A 20,217-nucleotide genomic window follows, 5' to 3' on the forward strand; every position below is an offset into this window, starting at 1 on the left:
CCAAATCTGAACCGATTTCAACCAAATTTGACACGCATAGTTACAATGCTAATTCTACTCCCTATGCAAAATTTCAACTAAATCGGAGCAAAAAATTGGCCTCTGTTGGGCAAATGAGTGTAAATCGGGCGAAAGCTATATGGGAGCTATATCTAAATCTGAACCGATTTGCTCATATTTTGCAAGTTTTTCGAGACCCATAAAATATTCGGATGTACGGAATTTGAGGAAAATTGGTTGATATACACGCCAATTATGACCAGATCGGTGAAAAACATATATGACAGCTATATCTAAATCTGAACCGATGCAAATTTTCAACTAAATCGGAGTTAAAAATTGGCCTCTGTTGTCATATGAGTGTAAATCGGGCGGAAGCTATATATGGGAGATATATCTAAATCTGTACCGATTTCAACCAAATTTGGCACGCATGGCAACAATGCTAATTCTACTCCCTGTGCAAAATTTCAACTAAATCGGAGTTAAAAATTTGCCTCTGTGGTCATATGGATGTAAATCGGGCGAAAGCTATATATGGGCGATATATCCAAATCTGAACCGATTTCAACCAAATTTGACACGCATAGTTACAATGCTAATTCTACTCCCTATGCACAATTTCAACTAAATCGGAGCAAAAAATTGGCCTCCGTGGGCAAATGAGTGTAAATCGGGCGAAAGCTATATATGGGAGCTATATCTAAATCTGAACCGATTTGGCTGATATTTTGCAAGTTTTTCGAGACCCATAAAATATTCGGATGTACGGAATTTGAGGAAGATCGCTTGATACACACGCCAATTATGACCAGATCGGTGAAAAATATATATGGCAGCTATATCTAAATCTGAACCGATTTTTTCCAAAATCAATAGGGATCGTCTTTGAGCCGAAACAGGGCCCTATACCAAGTTTTAGGAGCTGTACTTTGCACACAAAAATACATCAACAGACAGACAGACAGACAGACATACGGACATCGCTAAATCGACTCAGAATTTAATTCTAAGCCGATCCGTATACTAAAAGGTTGGTCTATGATTACTCCTTCTTGGCGTTACATACAAATGCACAAACTTATTATACCCTGTACCACAGTAGTGGTGAAGGGTATAACAAGTATATACGGTTTTAAGTTCGGCCGCGTCGAATCTTGAGTAACCACCATAATGAATCAAACATAATACTAAAGCCATAATACTCGTACTATATCCAAAATACAAAAACATTTTCCTTGCTGAGTCGAAAAATTGTACAAATTAATCAAAATTAAATTTTCTTATATCTCTAAGACACAAAAAAAAAATCATTCTGATTCAATCACGAAATTAATTGATCCAATTAATGGTTTAATTGAAATGTCTTCAATCACGAAAATGATAGTATCAATCACTGTTTTAATTGGGAATAAAAAAATATTTAATTAAAAAATTAATTGATTAAATTTGAAAATTTCAATTAATTTTTTAATTGATCAAATTAAAAATTGAATTGATGTAGATTGCAAAAATCAATTAAATCTTTAATTGATTCAATAACAAATTTAATTGATGTTGACTGCAAAACACAATTAATTTTTTGAATTAAAAGCGTATCTATTTTCGATTACTTTCTTCTTTGACTTTGTGTTTTTAGTTTTATTAAAAAATTCGTTGTTTTAAATAAATTTTTATTTAAAAATTAAAAAAAAAAAAATCATTGTTTTTCACTGGCTTAGTCTTCCGATTTTGATTAAAAAGTTAATTGTAACAATTAATTTATTAATTGAAACAATTTTCAACTTCAATGAACTTTTTAATTGGAAATATGCTAGTGAATATATACCTATCGGCCGATAAATCATAAATGTATTTCTGCGCCACACTGTGGAACAGGGTATTATAAGTTAGTGCATATGTTTGCAACACCCAGAAGGAGACGAGTGGTCGTGTGCAAAATTTAATTGAAAGAGACGAGTTAGAAACATTGTGTATTTGGCAATAATACTCAGGGTGGGTCCCTGCGTCGATCTAGCTATGTTCGTCTGTCCGTCCGTATGTCTATGAACACATTTTTGTGATCAAAATATAGGTCGCAGTTTAAGCCCAATCTCCTTAAAATTTGACACAAGTTCCTTTTTTGGGTCAGAATAGAACCCTATTGATTTTGGAAGAAATCGGTTCAGATTTAGATATAGTTCCCTTATATAGCTTTCGCCTGATATGGGCTTATGTGGACCCAGAAGCCAGAGTTTTACCCTGATTTGCTTGGAATTTTGCACAAAGAGAACCGACAATTTCGCCTCAAAATTGGTTCAGATTAAAATGTTTCCCATATTTATACCCTGCGCCACACTGTGGAACAGGGTATTATAAGTTAGTGCATATGTTTGCAACACCCAGAAGGAGACGAGATAGACACATGGTGTCTTTGGCAATAATGCTCGGGGGTGTTCCCTGAGTCGATATAACCATGTCCGTCTGTCCGTACGTCCGTCTGTCTGTGAACACATTTTTGTGATCAAAGTCTAGGTAGCAGTTTAAGTCCAATCGACTTCAAATTTGGAAAATGTTCCTGTTTTGGATCAGAATAGAACCCTATTGATTTTGGAAGATATGGGTTCAGATTTACATATAGCTCCCATATATATCTTTCGCCCGATGTGCACTTATATAGATTCAGAAGCCAGAGTTTTAACCCGATTTGCTTGAAATTTTGCACGAGGAGTACAATTGGTAGTATAGACGAGTGTGCAAAATTTGATTGAAATCGGTTCAGATTTAGATAGAGCTCCCATATATATCTTTCGCCCGATATTGACTAATATGGTCCTAGAAGCCAGAGTTTTGGTCCAATTTGGTTGAAATTTTGCACTAGAAGTACAATTAGTAGTATAGTCATGTGTGCCAAATTTAGTTGAAACCGGTTCAGATTTAGATATCGCTCCCATATATATCTTTCGCCCGATATGGACTAATATGGTCCTAGAAGCCAGAGGTTTGACCCAATTTGATTGAAATTTTGCACTAGGAGTACAACTAGTAGTGTAGTGAAGTGTGCCAAATTTGATTGAAATCGGTTCAGATTTAGATATAGCTCCCATATATAGCTTTCGCCCGATTTACACTCATATGACCACAGAGGCCAACTTTTAACTCCGATTTAGTTGAAATTTTGCACAGGGAGCAGAATTAGCATTGTAGCTATGTGTGCTAAAATCGGTTCAGATTTATATATATCTCCCATATATAGCTTTCGCCCGATTTACACTCATATGACCACAGAGACCAATTTTTAACTCCGATTTAGTTGAAATTTTGCACAAGGAGTATAATAAGCATTGTTGCTATGCGTGCCAAATTTGGTTGAAATCGGTTCAGCTTTAGGTATAGCTCCCATATATATGTTTTTCTGATTTCGACAAAAATGGTCAAAATAGGAAAATTTCCCTTTTAAATCGCCTCTGCTTAGTCGAAAAGTTGTAAAAATTACTCTAATCTTCCTCTTCTTCTAATACATATATATCGAGCGATAAATCATAAATAAAAGTTTGTGAAGTTTCCTGAAAATTGCTTCAGATTTAAATGTTTCCCATATTTTTTTAGTAAAATTTTGTTCCAACCTAGTGCATTAGCCAACTTAAATTTTGAGTCTATAGATTTTGTAAAAGGCTATGGAATTCTGTCCAGATCAAGTGATATTTAAATGTATGTATTTGTGACAAACCTTTATATATAGCCCCCAACACATTTGACGGATGTGATATGGTATCGAAAATTTCGATCTACAAAGTGGTGCAGGGTATAATATAGTCGGCCCCGCCCGACTTTAGACTTTCCTTACTTGTTTTTTACTAACATAGTGTACCATCCCAGGGCATTAGCCGACTTAAATTTTAATTCTAGAGTTTTTGTAAAAGTACAAAAAATTGTCTCCATTAAAAAATCACAAATGTTTGTCTACATAGTGGTGACTAACATGTAAGTAAAGTCTAAAGTCGGGCGGAGCCCTACATTTATATATAGAACCCAAATATGTTGGTTTTAATATGGTATCGAAAATGTGGATCCACGAAGTGGTGCAGGTTATAATATAGTCGACCCCACCTGACTTTAGTCTTTCCTTGATTGTTCTTTGCTAACATTGTGTGCCCCCACCCCAAGTCATTAGGCGACTTAAATTTTAAGTCTATATATTTTGTGCACATCGCGTCGGCTTTAAATATATGTATATATATATAGGAACATAATTATTTATAAATAGCACCCAAGAAATTTGAAAGATTTGAGATTTTGTTGAAAATGTAAATCTATAAAGTGGAGCAGTGTATATTATTGTCGGCCCCGTCTGACTTTAGACTTTCCTTACATGCTTAAATATAATATTTTTAAACCTTCATTCTGCCCCACCATATAACACATCTCCTGGCTTTACCCTATCACATTACAGGGAATAAGCACATTCAAACCTATTTTATTTAAACATTTCCTTCGAAAATACCACTGAAAACAGACCGATACCATCCATAGGGAGGAATGGTCTTACATAAATCCATTTCATACGAAATGCATATTAAACTTTTGAAAACATTTTTAAATCCATGTTCGATAAGTTCCATTCATTAACACATTGGCATGTAGCATTTGTACTTATGTGTGTGTGTGTGCGTTTGTGGGTGTATTGATGTAAGATATTAAACACAACTTTCAATAAATTGCATTTAATTATTAAAGTTCATTGGGCGCCAATATCCCCAAACAATAAAAAAATCTACAGCAATTTGTTGGTCGAACGCGTCTTTTTTTGCCGTCCTCACATATTTGAGCTACGTTAAACGTTTCTTTGGTGTAAACAGTAAAGAAACCAAACAAAAACACAAACATATGAATTTAACTACAAACTATGGGGATTAAAATGCTCGGCCTCCAGCTCCGAAATTTCTCTGTTATGAATAATTATTAAATAGGAATCAGCGAAACAAAAATCGATAAAAATTATTTTCCAATACAAAATGTAAATGAAAAAAAAAAGTGAGGATAAACACATGAATGGCTGTGATTCGCATTTGTATGTAAGTGCAAGTGGAAATATGGTTATGAATGTGTCTGCCTTAATTCAGGCGTGAAAATTTGTTTTCATGGATTTTGTTTTCACTGTTTGGTTACAATTATCCTTGGTCATTAGAGTTCTACACTCGGAATGTTGGGATTTTTTTTTTTTATTTTCGCATGTACAGATAATTCTTGTTATGGTGTATATAGATTAAAACATTAAATTTTTTGATAAGTTATATATACTGAAAAAAAAATTACCTAATATGAACTATTAAGCAACCTAAATTCTAAAACACACATAATTTAAACAATATTAAGGGAACATTTCCTTAAAACGAAGTAATTGTAATTTATACGTTCATACCACCCTGAACGTCATTTGTCTTTGAAGTAAGGCGAACACCATTTTTGATTTAAGGAAATAATTTTTAAATTAGCTCAGATATTGAATGTGTCCATTAATGATAAAAAAAATTGAAATTTTAGCTAATGCTTAATTTTTGTACATAAATTTAAAATTAAAAAAAAAAAATACATTTAAAGGTAGATAACTTGGTAAAAAATGACATTAGTTTAAAGAAACAGCATCTTTAGCTCGGATTCACCTTTAGAGCAAGGTCTTAGGTTTCAAGTATTTTTTTTTAGTGTGGACTCTTCCTACAATATATGAATTTTTACGTAATTGGGAAAATATGTTTTTTTATTCCCTCCACCATAGGATGTGGGTATATTAACTTCGTCATTCTGTTTGTAACACATCGAAATATGTCGTAGTGAAATTCTGAGTCGATCTATGCATGTCCGTCCGTCCGTCAGTTCGTCTGTTGAAATCACGCTAACTTCCGAACGAAACAAGCTATCGACCTGAAACTTGGCACAAGTAGTTGTTATTGGTTTAGGTCGGATGGTATTGCAAATGGGCCATATCGGTCCACTTTTACGTATAGCTTCCATATAAACGGGCCCTCAGATTTGGCTTGCGAAGCCTCTAAGAGAAACATATTACATCCGATCTGGCTGAAATTCGGTACTTGGAATTGGTATATGGTCTCTAACAACCACGTAAAATATTGGTCCACATCGGTACATAATTATATATAGCCCCCATATAAACCGATCCCCAGATTTGGCTTGCGGAGTCTCTAAGAGAAGCAAATTTTATCCGATCCGGTTGAAATTTGGAACATGGTGTTAGTATATGGTCTCTAACAACCGTGCCAGAATTGGTCCATATCGGTCCATAATTATATATAGCCTCCATATAAACCGTTCTCCAGATTTGGCCTCCGGATGAGGAGAAAGCTTCATCCGATCCGGTTCAAATTTGGAGCGTGGTGTTCGTATAATCATGGTTGCCACTCGAGCCAAAAATAATGTACCAAAATTTTATTTCTATAGAAAATTTTATAAAAATATTATTTCTATAGAAAATTTTGTTTACATTTTATTTTTATAGAAATTATTTTAATCCAGGGATAGAATTGCTAGAAAAGCGTTGGACTAAGTGTACTGAAGTTTCAGGAGATTATATTGAATTTTTTTTTTTAACTATCAGAGGAAATTTATATGTAGCCTGTGTCTATCGTCCTCATAGTGATATTGCTTTTGGTGACTTTTTTATAGACTTAGCTGAGGTGATTGTTGCATTTAGTCATGTGATTATAACTGGTGATTTTAATTCAAACGTATTGTCCGAGAGTGGCTTACTGCATGAGATGTCATCCATGGGATTATCTTGCATTAACACTACTCACTACACTTCAACGAATAGTACGCTACTTGATTTATTTTTTGTTAGCGAAGCTTCAGATGTATTGTTGTATGACTAGATCTCGGCCTCGATAGTCTGTAGACATGATCTTATTTTCATGGTGTACGATAGCCCAGTACAGCGATCCGTTGAAACGTTTTCTTATAGGGATTTTTCACGGATTGATTACAATGAACTGGAGAATCTTCGTGTTTCGATTAATTGGGAGGATATTTTTCTGTTGAACAATATAGACGATCAGGTTTCTATGTTTCAGGACAATATTACGTTTCTATACGATTCATGCCTACCGATTCGAGCTAAAACTGTCTCAAATAGACGTCGACCATGGTTTTGTAGCGATATAGGACAGGCTATAAGGCAAAGGGATTTAGCATATTCGAGATGGAAACGCCTTAGAACGGATGAGTTGAAGGACGAGTTTAGAGCTGCTAGGAGACATGCTAATTCCGTGATTAAAAGAGCCAAGATTGCTTATTATAATAATAGATTTCAGACAGCATTAGGAACGAAGAATACATGGAAGAGAGATTGGCGTCGTGAATTCAAATAAGAAGAGATGCAATCAGTATGCTAACATTCTGAATGACCAGTTTACGGGAATTACGGCGCCCCAAGTAGATACTGGGTACAACGATTTCGGTAGGAATTTACCGCAGTTGGAAGGAGATGCTGATTTTTAATTTAGTTGCGTGACGGAGAATATGTGTTTCGCTCCTTCTGTGAGGTGAAATCAAACTCGATAGGATACGACAGTATTGATCCAAGGTTTATTAAAATTTTACTTCCTGCAATATTACCATATGTGATGTATATTTTTAATTCCATTTTAACATCAAGTTCTTTTCCCAGAGTTTAGCGACAATCTAAGGTAATCCCAATTCCGAAGGAAAATTCTGAATTTCGGCCCATTTCTTTATTGCCTTATTTATCCAAGGTTTTTGAGAAAATTGTACAGAGACAAATGGTAGAATATATGTCTCTTAATGATTTTTTAGTCATCAGCCAATCTGGATTTCGCTCGGGCCATAGTTGTGTGACTGCTTTGGCTGATGTCTGCGAGGATTTGAGAAAGGAACAAAATAGTGGGAAGGTATCTATGCTCGTATTACTTGATCACTCAAAGGCATTTGACACAGTGGACCACGACCTTCTATGTCTCAAATTGAGATACTTTTTAATTTCTCTCGAAGCGCGACGCGTCTCTTAGCATCATATCTTGCTGGAAGGGTACATACGGTTTATACGGGAAATTGAATATCAGACCCATTCCACATGTCACGAGGTGTTCCATAGGGTTCGACGCTAGGGTCACTTGTTTTCTCGGCATATATTAATGATTTGCCAGGCATTTTACTCAATAGCAAGATTCATATGTATTTATGCTGACGATATTCAGATATATCTTACCCAGGATCTTAAGTCTTACGAGATCCTCATTAGGAGGCTTAATGATGATCTGACAGCCACTCATAGGTGGGCGATTGCTAATGGTTTATTCCTTAATCCATAGAAGTCAAAGTGCTTAGTGATACACAGGCGGGGCTTACATATTCCTTATGATAGATCATTGACATTTGGGGTGTCATTTGAAGATATGATTAATATAAGATCACCTATATTCCTTCACAAGATAATCAACTCGGGTCAACCACGGTATTTATATGAGAAGCTTCGTTTTAATAGATCGGCCAGGGGTAAAAAAAAATTGTTCCAATACGGTATCGAAGCCTAGTCTCTGAGTGGCATTTCTTTGTTTACACCATACGTCTCTGGAATAACCTACCTAATAATTTGCAGCGAACTAACAACACAATGAAATGAAAAAAAAAACAGTCCTTGCAAACTAATTAATCCAGTTATCAATCATTTACACATATTATAGTTTAACTGTTTTTTTTTTGCTTGATACTTTAAATTTAATTATTTAATAATTACTTTGTTCTGAACACAAACTTTTTCAATTTATTAAACCTTTCAATTAAATTTTAATGTTAAACATATTTTCATTTTTATAAAAAATTTGTAATCATTTCTTAATGTTTTAATATAAATTATTATTAATATTATTATCGTGATTCCTTTTAGCTTTTTAAATTTATAACGGATTAACGGATTTTTAATAAAATTCCTGTACGTTAATTATAAGACTTTAGTCTTGTTGTACAGGATATGCTTAAATAAATAAATAAAATAAAAATAAACTATTCTCTTTCATTAATTTATAGGCTAAGAAGTTTCCGAACCGCCCTCGTAACGATATCCACCCAGAAAAAAAGTATTGTCTTGAGGTCAAAGATTTAATGTCCTTAAAATACAAATGCAGATCCAAAAGTTGATAAGCTTTTCGATGAAGTTGGTTTGTCTTAATACAGTCAGGACTTGAATCCAATTGAACACTTGTGGGCATATATCAAAACAAAGCGGAAGAACTTTAACATTTCTAGCAAAGAAACTCTCAAAAATATCCTTATTGATATATGGAGGTGAATTCCCGTAGATTTGACTGAATACCCTAACCCACTCAATGCCAAAGAGATTCCAGGCTGTAAAAAACGCTAAAGGATACCATAAAAATATTAAAATAGTATATATACTCGTAAATACAATATCTTTGGAATAGGTCATACAATTGGTAGTGCAAACTTTCCAATCAACCTATAACTTCTCAATATCAATTCAATTATGAGCACAGTGTATAAAAATGATATTGCGATTGTGTCTGGGATACCAAACTATACATATTTCTACATTGAATTTAAGGGGTTTCACCTCAAGAGAATTATACTATAAAGGGGTTTGGATATATTAATATTGTGTCGTAGCACTGTGCCTGGACGTATGTTCAAATATGCATTTGTTAAATGTATCTTTCCGATAGTTGTTGTTGTTGCTGTTGTTGTTTGAATTGTAATTATTCTCAGTGTTTCGCTTTTAATTATTATTGAAATCGGCTTTCAGGTAATTACTGTAAATGTTTTCCACTATGACACATTAATGTTGCACAATGGAAAATTCTGTGCATTTAAGTGTAGGTGTGTGCATGTGTGCGTGCGTGATATGTTATGCAGATGATACGCTTCAGATATGCAGATACACAATCACGTGTGGACAAAGGATTCTTGTTAGCATACCTTCACAATGTCCTTTTATTGCACTTGCCACACCAATACCGCAATGACATGGTAGGCTCACACGGAGAGATTTTTTTTTGCAACACGCAAAACAAAAAATATTTGCTTCAATGTAGGCCAATGTACAGTAGTTTGATTCAAAAGAAGTATAGAATAAACTGTAACGTTTAATAGTATGTTATAGACTCCGAGCGCGGCTTCTTAGGTTTGGTTAGGGCTGCCTAACCTAACTACGGGTTTAAATTCGGCGCGGCCGAATCTTAAATACTCACCGTCATGAATCAATTTGTTTCCTTTGAAAACTGTTCGTCGGATTACTTGAAAATATACAGAATTTCAGGTGGATTAGATGACATATACTCTGTCAAGCATCGTTTATAAATAACAAAAATAAGACAGGCCCCAAATGACTACCCTGCGACACACCTGATGGGACATCAAAGCACATTGAATAGGAATCACCAAAAGACACAATCTGCGTACTGCAATCCAATCCTATCCAGCTTATATAACAAGAGCTTATGATTCATCCGTTCAAAAGCTTTACTAAAATCCGTATAAATAACATGAGTCTGATTCCCAACAAACTGATTAATAACATGATAAGTAAATTCCACCAAGTTCGTAGTAGTCGATAGGCCCTTACGAAATACTGGATCGATACGATCCAGTATCGAAGAAATGCCATGCGACAAAACATCAGTCACCATCTTTTCAAAATCCTTGGGAATAGCTCTTAATTTTGCTATCCCCCTATAATTACCCACATCAAAGGGGCTCCCCGACTTATGAAGTGGTACGACAAAAGAGCTCCTCCATCTTAGAGGGAAATAACCGAACCTCAATGAACTAACAGGTTGGCTGATAAGTCCCCGGTCTAACAAAGAAAAACAATTTTTTTTTGGAAAATTTCGTCTTTATTATTCAACATAGTTCCCTTCAAGAGCGATACAACGATTATAACGACCTTCCAATTTTTTGATACCATTTTGGTAGTACTCCTTCGGTTTTGCCTCAAAATAGGCCTCAGTTTCGGCGATCACCTCTTCATTGCAGCCAAATTGTTTCCCTGCGAGCATCCTTTTCAGGTCTGAGAACAAGAAAACGTCGCTGTGGGCCAGATCTCGAGTATATGGTGGATAGGGAAGCAATTCGAAGCCCAATTCATGAATTTTTGCCATCGTTCTCAATGACTTGTGGCACGGTGCGTTGTCTTGGTGGAACAAAACTTTTTTCTTCTTCATATGGGGCCGTTTTGCCGCGATTTCGACCTTGAAACGCTCCAATAACGCCATATAATAGTCACTGTTGATGGTTTTTCCCCTTCTCAAAATAATCGATAAAAATTATTCCATACGCATCCCAAAAAACAGAGGCCATTACTTTGCCAGGGGACTTTTGAGTCTTTCCACGCTTCGGAGACAGTTCACCGGTCGCTGTGCCTTCAACCGAGTGTCAATTGGACTCAGGAGTGTAGTGATGGAGCCATGTTTCATCCATTGTCACATATCTACGGAAAAACTCGGGTGTATTACGAGTTAACAGCTGCAAACACCGCTCACAATCTTCAACACGTTGTTGTTTTTGGTCAAATGTGAGCTCGCGCGGCACCCATTTTGCACAGAGCTTCCGCATATCGAAATATTGATGAATGATATGACTAACACGTTCCTTTGATATCTTTAAGGCCTCTGCTATCTTGATCAACTTAATTTTACCGTCATTCAAAATCATTTTGTGGATTTTTTTGATGTTTTCGTCGGAATTAAGAATTAAGAAAAAAAACAGGATCCGGAAATCAAATCTGGGAGGGCGGTTTATATGGGGGCTATATCTGATCCGATGTTGCCTATTTCAATACCATCTGACACACATAAAAAATTTCAAGTCGATGACGGACGGACGGATAACTGGACGACCTAGCATAAGATTTTCATTAACGCATTAAACGGTTTGTTAATACTACGAATCGTTTTGTAGTTTATCAGAAAATTCATTATCATAACGAACAAATACATTATATTTACGAAAATTTGATTCGTTGGCTCACTTTTAAGGACTCAATTTGCTAATATAATGAATTCCTGTCTACCAGTTTAGAATTGCTGAAACAACTTCAAATTATTTTTGCTGGAAAATAAAACAGATCTGGGTGTACGATCTTATTCAAGCACGCTCATGAAACAATTTCTACTTGCGAATCAAATTTGAAATTTGAGATTTAGCATACTCTGGAAGAGCCATATGAACCATGGCTATTCATGCCTGCTCAAGAAGCAAAATCAATATTCACATTATTGAGAGTACTTATAATTAGTTTAAAAATATTGGCATCATACATTGCAGCTGGTTCTTTGATTCCTCGGCATACAAACTACTGTGCGTTTGTGCAATTTACAATGCAGATGGAGGATTCGAACTTTGCCAATTATGCACAAAGGCATTAAATATTTCTTTGTGCATTTTTATTTTACAACAAATTGGTTTGGCATGCGTCTACCATGGATGGTATGACATTGTTGTAAACACACATCCGTGACGACATAGTGCGTTCCCGCAAGCGTGCCATTGTAAGTTTCCGCTTATCTTAAGGGGATGGAGGTGATTGTAAAACATTTACCACCAACACCCAGCAAAATGGCCAAAGCAAGCAGCCTGTGGTAAAAAAAAGAGCAACAAAAATCAGGCACAACACATATCATCATTTGGACAAAGCCTTCTCCGAAAGCCAAACAAATTTCACTGATTCCCCGGATTTTGTTGAGGGCCATTACATGAGCAATGTAAAAATTTTGTGGATATGGGTGTGTGTGAGTGAAGTTTTTGTTTCACTCTGCTCTCGAATGATTTTGTAGCAATTTTCGATTGTGTTTTTGGTCGACACCAGCTGGGCGCATAAACAAAACAATTATTTCGAATTTTTAATGATTACAGCCACACAAATTTATAGCCCTTAAAATACAAAGTCCATCGAATCCATGAATAGGCCAAGCGGATTTGTATAAATGTATAACGTAGCGTATGAGTAATATTAATTCTTCAACCACACTTACACACAGGCACACACACACATAAATGGCATTTGCTTGCTAGGAAACTCCTAGGAAAGTTGTTGCAACTATTAATAATGGTAATTTTGTTGTACAAGCAACCAATAACGGTTCCTATAATGTGCTTCTCGCATAAGTTCGCTGCTGCTGCTGCTACCGATTTGACCCAAAAAGTTGCCAATGTGCAATTTCCATGACTTGTTTAAGCCCGCGGTGATAATCACTGCAATCTCCCCGTTTCCACTGCTTTTGGCTATTTATTCAGCCTGCCACCCACCCGTTCATTATGATGAACAACTCCGCAAGTTCTCCGCAATTTCATTTCATTTCATTTTTTTTTTGCTTTTAAATTTTACGGTTTCTTTGTCCAGCGTTTTCTGCGGTGAAATAATTCCATATGGAGGATGCCTGTTTTTCCCATTGAACCATGCTTGTAAAATACTCCAGTGATTTACGATCAAGAATAAGAATTACAACAATTACCACATGGGACCTGACAAAAGGAACGCAATGTCGTTGGATTTAATTAAGGCAACGTTCATCTCATTTACTTGAAGAGATGCGGTGGCGGTGGCTGTCGAAAGAATCTTTCCACGGATTGAGATCATCAATTTCATTTGTGTGTGTGTGTGTGTGTCCATGTTCGGGCATATGTTGTCCGTGGTGACATAATGAATTATCTGGTCATTGTTGTGGAAGATGAAGATGAAGGATTGATGATGAGTCCTTACAAAAGTCCTTACAATGCGTGATATTTCCTTTAATGGATATGCTAATGTGGAATATCGCACAATGTGAGAATTATTGAAGAACTCTTTATGGAGGAACTATGGATATGGGCGGAAAACAAAATGTGAAATATATATCTAAATACACTCAAAGAAAAAAAAACTTTCCTTCGGAGTGAAATTTTAGACTCAATTTTATCTTAAATTTCATGAAAAAAAAAGTTTATAGCATTCGTTGCATGGCTTTGCATAAAGGGTGAGTGCAGCAAATGTGGTACAGGCTGGTAATAGTAGCTTTTTTCTCTATGTAACAACATACGAATAACTAAACTAAACGGAATAGAATGTGACTGTCAGAGAATGAAGCAATCAAAGATCAGTTTGATTTTTGCAACTCTTTCTTTGTGTCAGTTGAAAGAATTCACATTTACCCCTTGAATGTTTTGGTTTGGTGGTTCTTAATCATTTCGTTTTATGTGAAAGTATATTTTCAATTTATTTATTTTCGGATGTAAATAACTGACGAGTACTAAATAAGCATAAAATGTATGCAATTGCGATACGTAACAGGTTGTCTGATAAGTCCCCGGTCTGAAACATATATGGCGTTGCTAGTATTAAATGCATATTATGTTTATATAGTACCAACCTTCAAATGATTCGTGTCAAAATTTGACCTCTGTAAGTCAATTAGTTTGTGAGATAGAGCGTCTTTTGTGAAGCAACTTTTGTTATTGTGAAAAAAAAAAAATGGAAAAAAAGGAATTTCGTGTTTAAAATACTGTTTTTTGAAGGGAAAAAACTTGGCTTGATAATGAGTTTCCGGACTCTGCCCCAGGGAAATCAACAATAATTGATTGGTATGAAAAATTCAAGCGTGGTGAAATGAGAACGGAGGACGGTGAACGCCCGAAAGAGGTGGTTACCGACGAAAACATCAACAAAATGATTTTGAATGACCGTAAAATGAAGTTGATCGAGATAGCAGAGGACTTAAAGATATCAAAGGAACGTGTTGGTCATATCATTCATCAATATTTGGATTTGCGGAAGCTCTGTGCAAAATGGGTGCCGCGCGAGCTCACATTTAACCAAAAACAACAACGTGTTGATGATTCTGAGCGGTGTTTGCTGTTAACTCGTAATACACCCGAGTTTTTCCGTCGATATGTGACAATGGATGAAACATGGCTCCATCACTACACTCCAGAGTCCAATCGACAGTCGGCTGAGTGCACAGCGACCGGTGAACCGTCTCCGAAGCGTGGAAAGACTCAAAAGTCCCCTGGCAAAGTAATGGCCTCTGTTTTTTGGGATGTGCATGGAATAATTTTTATCGATTATCTTGAGAAGGGAAAAACCATCAACAGTGACTATTATATGGCATTATTGGAGCGTTTGAAGGTCGAAATCGCGGCAAAACGGCCCCATATGAAGAAGAAAAAAGTGTTGTTCCACCAAGACAACGCACCGTGCCACAAGTCATTGAGAACGATGGCAACAATTCATGAATTGGGCTTCGAATTGCTTTTCCACCCACCGCATTCTTCAGATCTGGCTCCAGCGACTTTTTCTTGTTCTCAGACCTGAAAAGGATGCTCGCAGGGAAACAATTTGGCTGCAATGAAGAGGTGATCGCCGAAACTGAGGCCTATTTTGAGGCAAAACCGAAGGAGTACTACCAAAATGGTATCAAAAATTGGAAGGTCGTTATAATCGTTGTATCGTTCTTGAAGGGAACTATGTTGAATAATACAAACGAATTTTGACAAAAAAAAATGTGTTTTTCTTTGTTAGACCGGGGACTTATCAAAAAAAAAATTGACATTATGGTGTACCACATTACCTGCACATTTTATGAATTCGTGCTTAATTTGTTTTTTTAAAAAAATTCGCAAATGTATCCGAAATTATGGGTTTCTTATTCTTCGCGCATAGTTGCGTGGATGGCTACCACTACTAAAATTAATGTGGTAAAATCTTAGCTTCGTCGGAGAAAAACAAAAAATTTGGCTATCGAAAAACAAATGGGTATACCACATTTGCTGCACTCACCCTATGCAATGTTAGTTGTTTATATATATAAATTTAATGATGTTTTTTTCTCTACACTCCTTGGAAGAAGGATAAGCCTTTTTAAACTTAATAACATTTACGGAGAACGAATGGAACATATTGTAAAATTAAACTTGACGTTTATATGTTCAAAATCTAATATTTTACAGGCTTCAATTTGACGTTTCGTTTATAAAGCGAAAATTGTTTCCTTTCACACTGCACTCGTGGTAACTTGAACAAATAAAAACCAAGAGAGATCACGTTAGCGAAAATGTCCACGTCAGTGAACTTTTGAATTTCAGAACAAAAAAATAGCCATATTATAAGAGATACTTAAAAAAAAATTGATTTAAAAAAGCCTTGAATCAAAGATGCAAAATCTTCAAAATATTTATGAGTCTATATCTGAATCCTTTTTATACCATCCACCATAGGATGGGAGTATATTAACTTTGTCATTCCGTTTGTAACCATTGAAATATTGGTCTAAGCACCATCAGCGATTTAGCTATTTTCCCGCTAGATTTGGCTTTTTTGAAGACGTTTAGCGGGAAAAAATGTATTTAGCTTTTAGCTTTTTTCCATTACCCATTTAGCTATTATTGGTTTTTTTTTTCGACATGTTTCTATTGAAATATGGATAAAATGGCGTTTTTATCTAAGCCTTGCTGGAAGAATAAGGTTTTCCACATATTTCAAAGCTCAGTTGAAACATTAATAATGATTCCAACCATTATGGGGACATTATTGCAGCAAATACACCTTGTAAAGTTTTTTCCTCATATTCACTAAAGTTATCGTAAACTTTAATTCTACTATTACCATACAAATTTGTTATATAAACTGTCAGTAAATTATTGGGAATATTAGTATTTGACTCGTTTATCCTTTTTATGTTATTATAATATTCTAAAGTTATTACGATATTATTAAATTAAAATTGTAGATGTGAATTGCTTTGTGCCCTGAAAAAATATTGTCGTGAGGGCAAAGATTTCATGTCCTTAAAATACAAACGTGAATTTTGGTTATAAAAGCATTTGTGAATTTCTCTTATATAAACTGTTTTCCTTGTCCAAAAGCCGATAAAGTCGTTTTGTCCTTATAGTTAAGTAATTCAACTTAAAAATGGGTATCTCTTCACGAAAGAAGGCTAGGGTCAATTCTAAAAAATTCTAAAATTAATGAAATAGTCTTTAAATTTGAGGAGTTTTTGTATCTTAACCACAAACCAAAATAGCGTTCAAAAATATAAGATGTTTGTCAACACTTTTTTTTAAAAACGTATACATAAAGGGTGATACGGTCAAAATTTGGTCAAGGGAAAACGCGTGTAAATCGGTAAAAAAGTTTATTTAAAAAATCAAATTAAATTTCTTTTTCAAGTTCAATTAGTATAAAATTCAGGAAAAATATTCAGTTAGGCTTTCGCTTTTCCAAATCCGAATTGCCGGGCCTCAGGCTTGACACCTGCCATCACATTTTGTACAGCCACCTTGTCCACCTTCTTCGCCGCAGAAAGCCAGTTTGCCTTGAGTTTGCCTTAGCAGTTTTTATACCCACCACCATAGAATGGTGACGGGGGTATAATAAGTTTGTCATTCCGTTTGTAACACATCGAAATATCGATTTCTGACTATATAAAGTATATATATTCTTGATCAGGGAGAAATTCTAAGACGATATAACGATGTCCGTCTGTCCGTCTGTCTGTCTGTCTGTCTGTCTGTCTGTCTGTCTGTTGTAATCACGCTACAGTCTTCAATAATGAAGCAATCGTGCTGAAATTTTGCACAAACTCGTCTTTTGTCTGCAGGCAGGTCAAGTTCGAAGATGGGCTATATCGGTCCAGGTTTTGATATAGTCCCCATATAAACCGACCTCCTGATTTGGGGTCTTGGGCTTATAGAAATCGTAGTTTTTATCCAATTTGCCTGAAATTTGAAATCTAGAGGTATTTTATGACCATAAAGAGGTGTGCCAAAAATAGTGAGTATCGGTCCATGTTTTGGTATAGCCCCCATATAGACCGATCTCCCGATTTTACTTCATGGGCTTATAGAAACCGCAGTTTTTATTCAATTTACCTGAAATTGGAAATCTAGAGGTATTGTAGGACCACAAATACGTGCGCCAAAAATTGTGAGTATCGGTCCATGTTTTGGTATGGTCCCCATATAAAACGACCTCCCGATTTGGGGTCTTGGGTTTATAGAAACCGTAGTTTTTATCCAATTTGTCTGAAATTGGAAATCTAGAGGTATTTTAGGACCATAAAGAGGTGTGCCGAAAATGGTGAGTATCGGTCCATATTTTCGTATAGCCTCCATATAGACCGATTTCCCGATTTTACTTCTTGGGCTTCTAGAATCCGAAGTTTTTAACCTATTTGCCTGAAATTGGAAATCTTTAGGTATTTTCGGATCATAAAGAGGTATGCCGAAAACGGTGAGTATCGGTCCATATTTTAGTATAGCCCCCATAAGAACGATCTCCCGATTTAACTCCGTGGGTTTCTAGAAACCGTAGTTTTTATCTGATTTGCCTTAAATTGTAAATATTCTGGCACAAAAACGTGTATCGGATTAAGTTTTTATCGGTCCATTTGGTAATGCCTCCATATAGACCGACTTCACTTCTTGAGGGTGTAGAAAGCGCACTTATCATGAAAATTGCTTGAAACTCAATGTAAAATTTCCAGATTTTACTTCTACAGATTTAAGATTTCAAATTAAAACGTTATTTTATAATTTTCTTGCACACTTACAAGAGATGTTAATGATTCCTCTAAAACTCAAACAAAAATGGTTCTTATAAATCCAGAATCTTATATAGTCCTCATAGGTGAAATCTTTAAATTTATCTTCGGGAAGTGTCCTCAAGTCCTCAAGCCCTCCTGAAATTTCAAAGGAACCCCTAATATTTGGTTCATGGTGGTGGGTATTTAAGATTCGGCCCGGCCGAACTTACTGCTGTATATACTTGTTTTGGTCTTCTTTAGGTTCCGCTTGACAATAGTCCTTGGGAACCACCTGCACGTTGTTGGCGGCGTACCATGGCCTTTTTACCGTAATGGCAAGATGCCAAATCCGGCCAAAACAGTACGGAACAACCGTATTTCTTCAGGAAAGGCAGCAGACGTTTATTCAAACACTCTTTCACGTAAATTTCTTGGTTGGCAGTCCCGGAAGCTATGAAAATGCTGCTTTTCAAGCTACAGGTACAGATGGCTTGCCAAACCAGATATTTCTTTGCGAACTATGACAGTTTTATATGCTTGAAAATATCTGCTACCTTTCCCCTTCCTTTTGCCGTATAAAACTCCTGTCCCTGAAGCTGCTTGTAGTCGGCTTTGACGTAGGTTTCGTCGTCCATTACCACGCAGTCAAACTTCGTCAGCATCGTCGTGTACAGCCTCCGGGATCGCGCTTTGGCCGTCATATTTTGTTTATCATCGCGATTTGAAGTCACTACCTTCTTGTAAGTCGATAGTCCGGCTCGTTTTTTGGCTCGATGCACGGTTGTAGACGATACACCCAGCTTATTTGCGGCATCTCGGAGAGAGAGGTTAGGGTTTCGCTTGAAACTACCGGCAACTCTCTTTGTCGTCTCAGCGGCTTCCGGTTTTTGATTTCCCCCCGATCCAGACTTCCTGGCTGTCGAAACACGTTCCCCAAACACTTTAATTACATTTGTAACGGTTGATTTGGCAACTTTTAGCGATTTTGCCAGCTTTGCGTGCAAGTAGCTCGGATTTTCGGGATGGGCGAGCAAAATTTTGATACGCTGCTCTTCTTGCTTGGACGGCATTTTGACAACTGAAGAGTGAATTCCAAAATCAAAATAGGAGCAACATTCTACACACACACCTTCAAAATGAGCGGTGTTCAGGTTTTTTAAATGCAAAATTGAAAGAAATGCGTCAAGTTTATATTGACCAAATTTTGACCGTATCATCCTTTAGAATAATTTCTACTTGACGTTGAGTCTGAATTTGGAAATTTAAGTTGTCGTTAGCACGTTTTTAAAGCACTTTGATAGCTCATGAAGAAAAGGAAAATGTTTTTCTGGGAAATGTAAACTGTAGGTATTTTCTACAATTTAAATAAATGTAATGTATTTCGAATTCCTCACAATGACAAATCAGTTTTGTACCAAATCCAAAGCATGCTTAGATTGTTTAATATTTTAAAATAACAAGTAAATAATATAGAGGTTTTGGGAAGGTAGTTCCCATAAAACGAAGCACTTCCAGTAAAAATTTGTGATAGTAATCCAAGTGTATCGAATACGCTAATATGACTTAGGTATTGTTACAGTCTCACAGAAGTGGAATTATAATGAATTAAAATGCAAATAATATGCATTTGAAGTAAAAGGTTTTAAGTTTGTTAAATTTCAATGAAAAATTTGACTTTTCATACCAAAAAATTTAGCTT

At 35.9% G+C, this 20,217-nt stretch overlaps 1 protein-coding gene across 1 annotated transcript; it reads left to right on the forward strand.

Moving 5' to 3' along the window:
- The first annotated feature begins 6,905 nt into the window (after positions 1 to 6,905).
- LOC142231470 (uncharacterized) lies at positions 6,906 to 7,361 on the forward strand. Its single transcript, XM_075302078.1, has one exon. The coding sequence runs from the start codon at positions 6,906 to 6,908 to the stop codon at positions 7,359 to 7,361; it is 456 nt and encodes a 151-aa protein (XP_075158193.1).
- Positions 7,362 to 20,217: the final 12,856 nt, after the last annotated feature.

The sequence above is a fragment of the Haematobia irritans genome, chromosome 3 (genome assembly GCF_050003625.1).
Source record: "Haematobia irritans isolate KBUSLIRL chromosome 3, ASM5000362v1, whole genome shotgun sequence".
NCBI classification, from domain to species: domain Eukaryota; kingdom Metazoa; phylum Arthropoda; class Insecta; order Diptera; family Muscidae; genus Haematobia; species Haematobia irritans.

What these genes read in the sequence shown, in the direction of transcription:
- LOC142231470 (XM_075302078.1), top strand. Translation starts at nt 6,906, where the DNA reads ATGGTGTACGATAGCCCAGTACAGCGATCCGTTGAAACGTTTTCTTAT.